Source organism: Cricetulus griseus, chromosome 2 (assembly GCF_003668045.3).
Source record: "Cricetulus griseus strain 17A/GY chromosome 2, alternate assembly CriGri-PICRH-1.0, whole genome shotgun sequence".
Lineage (NCBI taxonomy): Eukaryota > Metazoa > Chordata > Mammalia > Rodentia > Cricetidae > Cricetulus > Cricetulus griseus.
In genome coordinates, this window is record NC_048595.1 from 268,487,021 (window position 1) to 268,500,594 (window position 13,574).

Here is a 13,574-nt window from a genome sequence, read left to right on the forward strand (position 1 = left end):
AGCCATAAAAAACCTCTTTATCCAAGAAAACATGCATTAGAATGCTGTCAACATTTTACAAAGGAGGTAGTCATATAATTCAATGGCTGTGATGGAGAGAAAAAAAATAAAAACTCGTATCTATAAAAATAAAACTGGCAGATGTACAATGAAATGGTTTTATACTTTTATCTTACAATGGTATGTATTATTTTGTAATTGAAAAGCTTTAAGTTCCAAAAAGTTATTTTGAAAATAAGATATTCTTGCTTAAAAAGTAATACCATGTTCAATTAATTAAAAGATAGCAAATTTGTTTTTCTTGTTATGGTAACTAGACTAATAAAACACATACTAGTTCCACCTGTGGGCATCTACATGTGCAGAATTTTTTTGATTTGTTTATTTTATGTGTATTAGTGTTTTGCCTCATGTATTTTGGATTCCTAGAACTGGAGCTACCATGTGTGTGCTGGGAAACAAACCCAGGTCCTCTGAAAGAGCAACAGATGCTCTTAACCCCAGAGCCATCTCTACAGCCATCAGAATATCATCTTAATCAATATCTGAAACACATTCTCACAGAGCCTTTCAGCTACCTGATCCATTTTATTGACAGCAACAGCAAGCTGTGTCACTCCAAGAGATCGTACTAAAAGGCCATGCTCTCGAGTCTGTCCTCCAGTCTCAAATCCAGCTTCAAACTCTCCTCTGCTGGCATCAACAACTAAAACAGCTACATCCGCCTGAGGAAGGAGAGAGAATCAAGACTAGAAATAATGCCAAGGACAGGGTACTCAATTAACCACTTGGTCAGATTTAAAGGCAGGCTAAAACATGACCCCAAACTGAAACCAAACACCAAGCAAATGGGAGACTGCTTGCTATGGAACACTGTATCACAAAGTTCTCTGCCCTTACCTTGTGACTTAGACATTTCTCCTTTCATACACAAATCCATATGAAAAAGTCCATGTTCCCTGTCAGCCTTCTGGTTGCCATGACTCTTGGGTTAACCACTCTCTATCCAATTCTACTTCCAATTTGGGGAAGTAGTTTACAAAATCTTGCAAAAAACAAAACAAACAAACAAACAAAAACTATGCCCCATCACTACTCTTCCTGATCCTTTATCATCAATTATTTTTGTCAATGTGTTGTCTGGATATTTTTCAAAGAATACTGCTCATTTTCCCTTAGACAGATTTTGCTTAGAGTTGTAACTATCCTCAGAGATACTCAGGCTAGAGTGACTCTTGGTAGAGTCACAATAGGTTTTTAGTTGTTTGCTAGGTTTTACTGCTGTTTTCTGTACTGTCTGGTTTATAGAGAATTTCACAAAGATTATCATAAGATCCTTACCATACATAATGGGAGATGAAATGGTCATAAAGTCTAGATTCTACACATAACACCACATTCTTTACAGAGCTTTATCATGTAAAATACACCTAGCACCCATAAGCTCAGCATGGTGGCATACATGTGGAAGGTAGAAACACAGCTCATAGTTTGAGGTCACATTGTGAGTCTGGGCTATATAGAAACTTCCAGGTTAGTTTGAACTCACAGCAAGTTTCAGTCTTAAAAAGCCAAAACAACAACAAAAGTAGCATTTGGGCCCTCTGTCTGTTGGGACAACTTAGACTATTATCTTTTACTTACTCAAATACTCTTTTGATCTTAATTCTACTTTAAAGTGTGCATTATCATGCTAGACTTTAATTTTAGCAATAAATGGGGGGTGAGCAAGAAATATACACTTGCACAGCACAATTTTAACACCAAAATTCCTATCTGCTAACCTCTGCAGCTGTAACATGGCAGGAAGCTTAGATGACACACATAAGCAGGTCACAAAAAATATATCTCGTTTTTTGTTTGTTTGTTTGTTTTCTAACCTCTTAAAGTAAAACTTTCAATTTTAACCCCATAGTTGCAAGTTGGATGGCTGTCAAGGAATGAAGGCACAATCAGTGTGGCACACTAGGATAAGACAGACAAGTAATCAGGGCAGCACACTCAGCTAAGACAGACAATCAGTACAGCACACTCAGCTAACACAGCAGGTACCTGGGCTGCTCCAGTGATCATGTTAGGAATGAAATCCTTATGGCCTGGAGCATCCATTAATGTAATAACTTTGGTTGTGGTTTCAAACTTTGTCATGCCAACATCCATTGTTACTCCCCTTAAACAAAACATAAAATGGTTATAACTTACTATATAAATAGTCAGTGATGTGGCCTAAACCTCATAATAACAGGCTAAATGGCAACCTAAATTCTTCATAATAATGGAATCTCTTCTACATATTTATTTTATATACTGAAGCAAAGGATTGAAATATCAGCTATAACCTATTATTCCTGTATACTGTGAAACCAAGGTTGTATATATAGCAAACTCAATCAAAATGATAGGTATTGCCCATTTACTTAATGTTTTGCAAGAAATTATAATATATAAAAGAATAATAATAAATAAAAGCTATATACACATCTCTAAATGAGAAAAATAAATACATATGAAGAAAAGATAATGAGAAATGATTAGGAGCACTGGCTGCTCTTCCAGAGGTCCTGAGTTCAATTCCCAGCACCCACAGGGTGGCTCACAACCATCTGCAATGAGATCTGGTGCCCTCTTCTGGCCTGCAGGCAGACATGCAAACAGAACATTGTATACAGAATAATAAACCTTTTTAAAAAAATAATACTTTTAGGAATTAGCTCTTCTAATATTCTGTTTATGTCACTAGTTACGGAAATAAACAAAGAAAACTTTCACTTGCAAAGTTGGTCAATAGCTATAATTTGAAAACAAGAGGTATCAGAGATGGCCAATTTTTGATAAAATTAAGAGAGATAAATGGCAATTTGCTTCATATTCCATTTCAGCCTTCTTACGAGACCAAACCAGGACCTCCTCAGCCACAAAATGAAGACTCCAATTATAAGATATCCTTAGGAATGGCCACAAGAGCTCTGAGTTATGTGATCTTGAAAACTTAAAGGGAGAAATCAGTTGGGCGATAGGTTTGCTCTTGACAGTGGTTCTTAATCTATGAATCATGACCCCCACAGGGGTCGAATATCAGATATTTACATTACAACCCATAACACTAGCAAAACTATAGCTATGAAGTAGCAACGAAATAATTTTATTTGACTGGGGGTGACTGCAACATGAGGAACTATATTATAGGGTCAGTCACAGCATTAAGAAGGTTGAGAAACACTACTCAAACAAACAAAAATCAGCCTTCCTTTAATAGCAAGTGTCCTAGCACTACAATAATAAGTTAGAGGTTTGCCATGGCAAAGGGAAATGGATCTCCTTATTAGTCAAGGTATTTGAGCTTGCCAAAGTGATGCCTAATCCTACTTATGTTCTTCAACACCTAGGGGTTCACACCCTTTTATAAAGATACGAAAATGTCACCTGGCTTATTAATTCCCATTCTTCAACACTGGTTGCAATATTTGACATGGTGGAGTTACTACCATGTTAACATGGTAGAACATACTAGTTTTTAAAATGCCATTTGGCAATATACAGTGGTATGACCTAAAAAAAAATGAAACAAAACAAAACAAAACAAAAACTTCTAATATGTACTCAGAAACTTCTGCTGTCTACAGAATGGAGGAATAATCTAAATTATAACATGGTGAGAAACAGAAAGCTAGCAACCACAGTATCACTGCAATAAGCAGACACTACAGCCAGAAAACTTAAACGTTTGGTCATTATTAGCTAATAATGAGTGCATTATTAGCTCACTGGTAGCTCAATGCTGATGCATAATTAAGTAAATTTATGTAAGACCTTCCAGCTTCAATTACACTCTTCTCAGTCTATTAATCCACATAATCAGGTTACATAAAGAAAACAAAAACCATGTACTCAATAATCTACTAAACAAGTGGGAATTACTTGGGCTCCTGATACTGACATCATATGTAGTTCCATTGTTTTTCAAAATATGGTAAGTAACAGGTTAAAGGATAGAAAGCAGTTTTGCAATACATATTAGGGAGAAAGACCATGATGATGCAAATACCCACTTATGAGAAGCACTAAACATTAATATAACCTGCTTTACTGAGAAGTGACTTACATTTTACATGTAGAGAGGACTGCAGGGAAATGAACACACACAGGAAAGTCTGCAAACCCAGATACACTCTCTAATCATACTCAGATTAAAGTCATCAGAGATGTCCAAACTGTTAACTTAGAAGAGCTTCCACACGGCCTCATAGGGTGTGAGTCACTCTCTTGACTTAGTTGCTATCTGTCAATTCACTCTACGTAGGTAGCCTCTGCTTCTCCATCTCTGATAGCCTTAAGTATGATATACATTTATGCTTCCAAATACTTCAAAAGACAAACTGTTACTCTCTGGCCAGAGACATGTGATTGTCTTCATCCTTCCACTAAAATCCACCCAAATGAGCACTAAGTCCTGAGACGGACAGACAGACAGACAGACAGACAGACAGAAGAATAACGGACTAGATATTCAATTGCTTCCTTTTGGACTGTCTCATGAGAACATAGAACACAGTAAAATAGAAAACTGTGGAGACCTCTCTTTTGAACCTGTTAGGCACTCTGAGTATAGGCAGAAGAGTTTTACTCTTTACCTTTCACTTATAACTGGTGCAAGACTGAGTCAAATTCAACTTTCACTCAAAGTCAAGACAGTGTGATATGCTGAGGGAGTGACAACTGCCAGTTCGAAAAATCAACTCAGGGGGATCTGCTGCTTCAGATAGATGGTTCTGGTCTTTGTTGTTTGGTTTTAGATAAATATTCTTAATCTAATCTCACAGAATAAAAGCATGAGCAATGTACAAAACAGAGGGTTTTTTTTTAAGTTTTCTCTAACACATTTTATATGTTTTACATGTTCAACACACATGGCATACTTATTTTAAAGGACTGTATCATTTCAAACTGAAAATTTTGAAACATAATGACTACCTTTCCCTTTCTTCTCCAGTCTCATCCAAGACCCATGCATATGCAAAGGAAGCCTTGCCAGCCTTTTTAGATTCTTGTTCATACTTATGCATAGTTCTTTTGTTTACATTACCCAGAAGATAAAGCATATGGCCCATCAGAGTACTTTTCCCAGCATCAACATGACCTAAGGAAAATTGATTCAGGGTTAATACTAGGTACATTTTCAGATGTTGTTCACATTGAGGCATTGCATGACTTTAATTCAATAGCTCAGGGCAGTATTTGGAGTATAAATACCTATTTTTATCAATGTTAAAACACCTAAACAGGGTGTGTGTCAGGGGGAAGGGTGCTGCACACATTGCTTTAAAGAGGGCAATTTTTCCCATTTTTTAAAAAGATGCTTCCTATTTTCAAAGTGTTCACCAAATGAAAATGCCACAAGCCAAGTCTGATGCCCTCCTAGGTAACATGGTGTCATTTCACCCAGGGTGGCTAGGATGCATTATGATGCAATGCCTCTTTGCCTTAAGTCTACGCTGCCCCAAGAGGCTGTGAGCCTGGAGCAGATGCTCCCAACATGGCAGAACAAGGGCATACCAATGACCACTAAGTTGAGCAGCTGCTTCCCGCCCTGCCGCTTCTCCAGCTCTGCCTTCACGTCTATCTGCTGCCTCAGCTTGCCAGACTTCTTCACTGGTGTTGGAGTTGAACTCAGCTCTTCTGATGCTTGCATGGAGGGAGGTAGGAGGGCAGATTTATGAGTGCTGGTCTCAAGAACATTAGGAGAAGCCATGCTGCCATCATCACCAGGAGGTCCTTTGTGAGGATTAGGCAGACTATCCCCATTCTCCTCAGAGGTTAAGCTACAGAAAGAAGATCAAGAAGTAATGTCAGGAAGTCATTCATTTCAATTGCTGTCCTACTGTGTTAGAGAGCAGAGATGCTGCTTTAACCCTTTACACTCTGGATCTCAGCTAAGTGATTCAAGTCTTAACAGGAGGAAATGAAAGTGGCCAGAATCAATCCACACAAATGTAGACTTGGAATCCTAGGATGCAGCCAAGTATGGTGGTGTGTACTGTCAGGAAGCACTTCCGCATCCTGAGGTAAAAGCTGCTACGGTAAACTTTCAAATGCCTCTAAGATCTGAAAATGATTCTGGGCCTAGGCCGACAGCAGCCATTAGAACAGAAAGATTTAAGTTGGGGACATTATTTTCAGACACTTTCTCATATAATTTTATTTTCTTAACTAATACATGTGATTTCTTATTTCTAATCAAACTTTCCAAAAGTGAGACCATTAATTTGTAAATCTAAAGGATTAATCTTTCTTCTTGAGTTGGGCACTTGCACACTAATTTATTCTAATGATTTTAATTATAGAACATCTCTTTCTTCATCACTTTATCCAGTATTTTAATTACTGGCTGAGGAGCTCTGAGTATTTCCAATACAATTTATTAATTTAACTTTATTGGCTGGATGTGAAGATTTCTGAAACTTTCCACATCACAACTGTGACAGCCTTAATATAAGGGTTGTATATTTTATTTATTTTGTTCAATCAAAGTCTCCCTAGCTGGACAGAGTGGCACACGCCTTTAATCTCAGCACTCGGAAGGCAGAGGCAGATGGATCTTTGTGAGTTCAATGCCAGCCTGGTCTACATAGTGAGTTCCAGGCCAGCCAAGGGCTACATAGTGAGACCCTGCCTCAAACAAAAAACAAGAGGTTCCCATAACAGAGTTAAATATAACTTAACACATTAGGGAGAAAAAGGGTATCTGTGTCAGCTCAACACTAATTAAGAGAGAAAGGACATTAGAAAACTTGTAGAACTGAACTACAACTCAAAATCACGACACAACAGTGTGAGTTCCATCTCACCCATCACACACTGGAGGGACCCTATGCCTAGGCCGGAGCTCTTTCCCACATTGAACCTGACACTGAAAATAAAATCTTGTTTTTAAATCCAAACACTTTAGTGGGAGATCATTAAAATTTTTCCCCACCTAGCATGGGGACATATATTCCCATTACCACAGATTATTATAAAAGGAGACAAAATAAGGTTCCCGAGACTGTATTTCAAAATGCTGAAAATGAAAGTCATCCTTGTTAATATTTGATGACTTTTCCCCCCTTTATGCTTTGGTAAGTGAAGTATACACAACTTATAAGTATTACTTTTGGTTTTGGTTTGGTTTGATTTTGGTTTGATTCTCCAGTCTCCACCTCCCACATGCTAGGATAGCAAGTGTTTGCCACCACACCCACCAAAAGTGTTCCTTAGAGAATAAAAATTCTCAACAATCTTAAAGATGCTAAATAATAATATTTTACAATTCACTTGAGACACATGTAACTCATTTCCTGTCTCTAGTAAAAACTAGAATTCTAGAGACTGATTTTAAAATAGCAAGTACTACCAACGTTGACTTAGTCATTTTTGTTTTTTTAAGATACTCCAAATTCTAGGATTTTTAACTATATGTGTTTTGGATACAAAGAACCATCTTATTCAGCATAAAAATTAAGAAAGGCTAGAGAGATAGCTTACTGGTGTTCCGGAGCTTGCTGTACAATCATGAGTATCTGCATTCAGATCCCCAGCACCCACATAAAAGCTGATGTGGTGGCACATATTTGTAATCGAAGTGCCGGAAAGCAGGCACCCTAGCTGTCTAGCCCAAATAGTGAGACAATGGTTAAGAGTGCATACTACTCTTCAGAGGACCCTCGTCAGTTCCGAATAGCAACCAAGGTTGGCTTACTCCAACCTTCTCTTCTGGCCTCCACAGAGCCCACACAGACACACTTACAAATCCACACACACACACTATATACACATACAAATGTGCCAACACATACACACACAAATGTGCAAACACATATACACACTACATACACATACATTTACTACATCCACATATACAAATGTGCAAACTCACACACACACACACACACACACACACACACACACACACACACACGCATGCACACACACACACCCAATATCCACACATACACACTCACTATATCCACATATATCCAAACACACAAAAATGCAAATGCACAAACACATAAGAATTAAAAGAAGTTCAAGGCAATGTTTTTATTTTATTTTTAATTTCTTTCCTTTTATTTTGTATGTATGGATATTTTGCCTGCATTTATGTGCTCCAAGTGTGTGCAATGCCTGCAAAGGCCAGCAGAGGGTGGTAGATCCCCTGGAATTGGCATTACATACAGTGGTGAGCTGCCATGTAGGTACTGGGAATTGAACCTGAATAATCTGGAAAAACAGCCAGTACTATTCACCACTGAGCCACCTCTCCAGCCCAAGGCAGTATATTTAGTCACTAAAATCTCACTGAGTCTGATTTACTGACTCCTAAGCGCTGCTTGTCTACACTACCCAGAGGTGCTAAGAATGGCCTATGTCATAGAACTAGAGTCTACACAGCATAGTTTTGTTTTGTTTAATGTTAAAGTAACTATCAATCATTGATATGAGGAAACTCATGATGAGTCATAAAACGATAAAGCTAGAATCAAAACTAAGTTCTCACTCCATCTCTGTCCTTTACAAAGGGCATGAGACACTTTAACACTAGTGGGTTGGTATACAAAATTGAAAAAGATGCTTTTATCAATCTTAGGGGTGAGGGACTGAGTCTTACCCAGGCACTTCAAATCCCATAGTTTGCTTCTTCCCAGATACAGTCATTTTAGCAACTTTTGGCACAATTTCAGACTCACTCTGAGACGACCGAGATCCAACTGATTTTCCTAATTAAGGAATAAAATATAAAAGGACAATTAATTTCCAGAAATGCATGGCATAGTATAAATTAGAGACTGTTAATTTGCAGAGAATTTATGTCTTTGCAAACATATCTTTTCTTTAAACAGTGAGATGAAGATGCCAAAAGACTATCGCCTATTTTGGGAAATCCCCGACTGTCTGGACACTCAAGTTTAACCTCACTAAATCTCTTCCTAATTTTGAGCTGACTGTTGAGTTTCAGTATTAAGAGTAAAGGTGGTTTCTGCACTGAGCCTTACTCTGACATTTTACCTAGATCCTCTACCTACTTCTTTGACCACACCCTTTCACAATACTAAAATTGTCTGGTCAGTTAGCAGATGGCTAAACTATTTTTGATCCCCTGAGATTTATCAACTGATGAACAAGTTGCAAGTCCGATGAATTTTGCTGGAACAGTTCATGGGTTTTACTTGCATACAGTACAATCTGTAAGATCTAAGATACCCATAAATATAGGAGGCAGGACAATGTAGAAAAACTTGAAAGCATGAAGGAGAAGCTATGTGCCAGATCAAAGAAGATTTTATGCATTTGACTCTTTAGACATAATTCTCTTGTTTTAAAATGATTTTCTTACTTTTCAAGGAGTACCAAGATTAGATTCACAAAAACAAAAACACAGAAACTATATATGCTACACTAGTAAACACTTACAGACAGTACCAAGTTAATTAGGAAAGACTAATTAATGTATAATGTAATAAATGCTTACTATTTGCCCACTTTAAGCCAACCTCTCTAGAAATGCAAAAGTGAACAAAAAAATGTTTGTGCTCAGAGTCTAGAGGTGGAACTACAATGACTTTTAGTGCAGTTTGTTAGAGTTCATACATAGTGCATAAGATCTGATGAGAGTACACATGAATAGAGAGCCTCTCAGGAAAGTGGGAATTAGAGCCAGATGATCAGATGGAGATAATGACAGATACATACATAGATAGATAGATAGATAGATAGATAGATAGATAGATAGATAGATAGATAGATATACAGACAGACAGATGCCTACTAACAGTAAACCAAAGCACATTCCAGAAGGCAGTCTGTATACAGACCCTGTTGTAGGAGAGTCATTCTGAGTGAATGAAGTGGGCCACGTGAAACTGAAGAGGACTAGAATAAGACCCTCATGCCTCTATAGAAGTGGACACCACCACAGCATGTGACCAAACAGAAGGAAGGAGAGAGAGGGAGATGAAGGAACAATACGTGAAAACTCTCCTCCTGAGCACAAGAACACCGTGACATGAAGATTTATTCAGAACCAATCATCTGAAAGCTTCAAATGGCAAGTGAGCACTTCAAACTCATGCAAGGATTGAGCTGCAGTACACATTTGTGATTCAGGAGTACATATTTAAAAATTTGAAAACAAAACAAAGACAAACAATTGCCAGAGAGAGGAAACAAACCTGGAAGTACTTCAGTATTTAATGCCAGAAGATACACTTACCAGAGAGGGGAGCCAGTGAAAGGTGATACCAAGGAAGGCAACAGAGTGGCCTATGGCACAAAGCTGGCATCCCCAGGAGCTGAGGCTGCAGATGATGAGAGGCTGACCACTCAGTGGAACACACTAACTTTAGCAAAAGGTCACTGGTAATTTACAAGAGCCATTTAGAAGTGAAGGAAATAAAAGCACAGTGAATTAAAAAGTAGGAGAGTGGGAAAGCAGAAGTGCCTACCCATATCTTCTCATCTGTAACTGGAAAGTCACCATCACTGACATTTTTCAAGTTTTAATAACTCATCTGGAAGCAAATATGACATGAACTAACACGAGGCTATTTATTACTGCCCTTATTTTAGACAGCTCTATTTCAGGGTGGGAGAAGCAATGTGCTTGACTACAGAGCCCACCTGTTACTTAACTACTAGGCTAGCAGACCCATGTGTGTGCATCTAAGTGCTTCTGTAAATCCAAGAATCTCTGATGCTCAGACACCAGTATGGCTATAACACTGCAGATGAACATTATGGGTGTACAGAGTGACTAAGAATGCTTGGCAGGAAAAGGAAGAAGTGGTAGAAGGCTGTAGATGGGGTCTAGGATCCCACTCAAAAGGAAACTGAGAGAGCTCACAGGACAAGCTGCTACATTAACATGTCTAAGAAGGCAGAACGATCAGGAGCCCAAGGCAGACACTGGGCTGGTGTTGAAAAGAGGCAGAAGGCAGATTTTGATATCTTGGAACTAAAAGATGAAACTTCCTCATGAATAACTTCCTGAGACTGGACAAAAATTAAAATGGATTTTTAATAACAAAAGAATAAACTTAAACATAAGAAGAAATTAGGTGCAACTGGGCATAGTGGTACACAATTTCACAATTTTAATCTGAGCAGACGGCAGGAGCCCTGTGAGGTTGAAGCCAGCCTAGTCTAAACAGTGAGTTCCAAGGCAGCCAGAGTTATGCACAGAGACCCTGTCTCAAAAGAACAAAACAAAAGAAAAAAAATCAGGTGCTAAGAACTGCAGATGAGAGAGAACATACATTTGCCTTTCTGGGTCTGCCTTACCTCACTCAGTGTAATCTTTTCTAGGTCCATCCATTGCATCCATGCAAATGTACTGATATTATTTTTATTTTTACAACTAAATAGTATTCCATTGAGAATGTTAAGATATTTCCATTCATCTGTTGACATTTAGGTTGTTTCCATTTCCTGGCTATTGTGATCAGGGTGGCTATGTGCATGGTTGGGCAAATGTCTGTGGAGTGGGATGTTGAGTCCTTTGGGCATGTGCCAAGGAGTGGTTTAGCTGGGTCATGTGGTAGATTTATTTGTAGTTTTTTGAAGGTTCTCCATACTGAGTTCTAGAGTGACTGCACCAACTTGCATCCTAATAATAGTGAACTAGTGTTTCCTTTTATCCACTACCTTTGTCGTCCAGTTGTTTGTTCATCATAGCTATTCTGACTGGTATGAAGTGAAATCTCAAAATTGTTTCCCATTCCCATTTACATTTTGAAGTATTAGCCATTTTTATTTCCTCCATCAAGTATTCTGTTTAGATTTCTAGCCCATTTTTAAAGTAGATCATTTGTTTCCTTGAAATTGTGTTTTTTTTTTAATTCTTTGTATATTCTGGATATTAATTTCCTCTGAATCCAGCAAAGATTCTCTCCAAATCTTTGGATTTCTTATTCATTTGTTTGTTTCTTTAGCTGTCCAGGAACCTTTTAGCTCCATATCCTCAAAAGTCAGCATATAAAATGTAGTAACCATAGAAACCAACAGAGTATAAAGGGACCATAGAGAGAGGGCAGGACAGCAGGATACAGGTGACTTAAAGTAGGATACAGAATACCAGGACAGGGTAGAGGTCAGTACAGGAGGGATGAGGTTTGACAAATGAACACCAAGGAACAGCCTCAAGGAATCATTTTTGTTTACCTAAAATTATACACAATGCATATATGTGGATGCGCGCGCGCACACACACACACACACACACACACACACACACACACACACACACACACATACACACACGCCCACACACATCTTAAATCTTGAAATTAAGCCACTTGAACTATGTTCCTCCCAAGAACCATAGACTAATAAAAAACCTCCTTTCATATTGGTCAGGGTAATCCAAATGACTCCCAAAGCAGTATAGATTATAGATGTAACCCTTGTTCGCTTTTCAATAGTTGAAGGTAGGCCCCTCTTGCTGAAGACACCACACACTTTGGACATAGGACTCAGCTGATTGGAGCTATATCTAACCTGAAAGCCTCTTTCCTCTGATCTAGTTCCCATGGTTCCGTAAAATTCTATTCTATGGCAGAAGGAAATAAACAGTTCTACCCAGTTTCAAATACCTATTGACCACAACAATGACCAGCATGACAAGATAAGCATCAATGTGAAAAACGTGGCACCCACATATTAATTGCAATCAATATCTAATAGGCTTAAAGCCCATTCAACAGGAATCATGTCTGGTACTAAAAACCTAGTCAGATCCTCAGGGCTCAGACTAGCTTGATTCCTTCCTTACAACATTCTAAATCTTATCCTTATGCCCACAGATAGGTGAAGTTACCAGTCCTCATTATAGATGCCTCTTTTTGCAGCCAATGGAGACCATCTCAGGAAATCCCAACTGGATACAATGTAGAGATCAACAGATCATGGGGAGCCTAGCCCCAACAGACACTTGTACACATAGCTCCTGCATCTATGGTTCAGGGAATTTATGGAAGAGGGGTGGAAAGACTGTAAGAGTCCAAATACCAGAAAATCTACTGTGAAACTGTCTCTCCTAGAAATGGCTGCATGAAAAGACCAGATCAATGGCAGTATCAATGGCTATGCTAATTTGAAAGGGGGAAAATCTCCTAGGGCCCCACGCAACCAATGACTGCTGAGAGAATAATAATTAGCCTTTCTTAGCAATGAGCCCCTTTTTGGTTGTCCAGTGTAAAGTAGTCAGCCTGAAAACCATACATACACAAACAACAAGAGCAGACTCAATAGGTTGTATTTATATGCATTTGTGCATACACATACATATACATGGATATAACAATAAGGGAAAGGAGCTTCCAACTCAGGGGTGCATGGGAGTGGTTCAAGGGATAGTAGCTGGGAGAGATGGAAAAAAAATGATGTGATTCCGTTTCATTTAAAAAAAATTTTAAAGCAAAAATTAGGTGGACATAGTATCTAGATCTTCTTTAGGCTTTGTGGTAATGAAGACAATAATAGAAAAGATACTGAATGCCAGGAGAGAGTAAAGACCCAAGTTAAAACACTGCCCTCTAAAAACT

General features: G+C 38.4%; 1 protein-coding gene across 2 annotated transcripts in view; it reads right to left on the bottom strand.

Annotated features, from left to right (window-relative positions):
- Nucleotides 1–13,574, bottom strand: part of Hbs1l (HBS1 like translational GTPase) — a 68,981-nt gene that overhangs the window by 17,879 nt on the left and 37,528 nt on the right. For both annotated transcript variants that reach the window (XM_027401909.2, XM_027401911.2), the window contains 5 exons: nucleotides 8,645–8,753; nucleotides 5,554–5,819; nucleotides 4,972–5,137; nucleotides 2,053–2,170; nucleotides 579–725 (listed from right to left, as the gene is read on the bottom strand). In XM_027401909.2, the coding sequence (XP_027257710.1) occupies nucleotides 579–725; nucleotides 2,053–2,170; nucleotides 4,972–5,137; nucleotides 5,554–5,819; nucleotides 8,645–8,753 (806 nt within the window). The remainder of the gene's footprint in view (nucleotides 1–578; nucleotides 726–2,052; nucleotides 2,171–4,971; nucleotides 5,138–5,553; nucleotides 5,820–8,644; nucleotides 8,754–13,574) is intronic.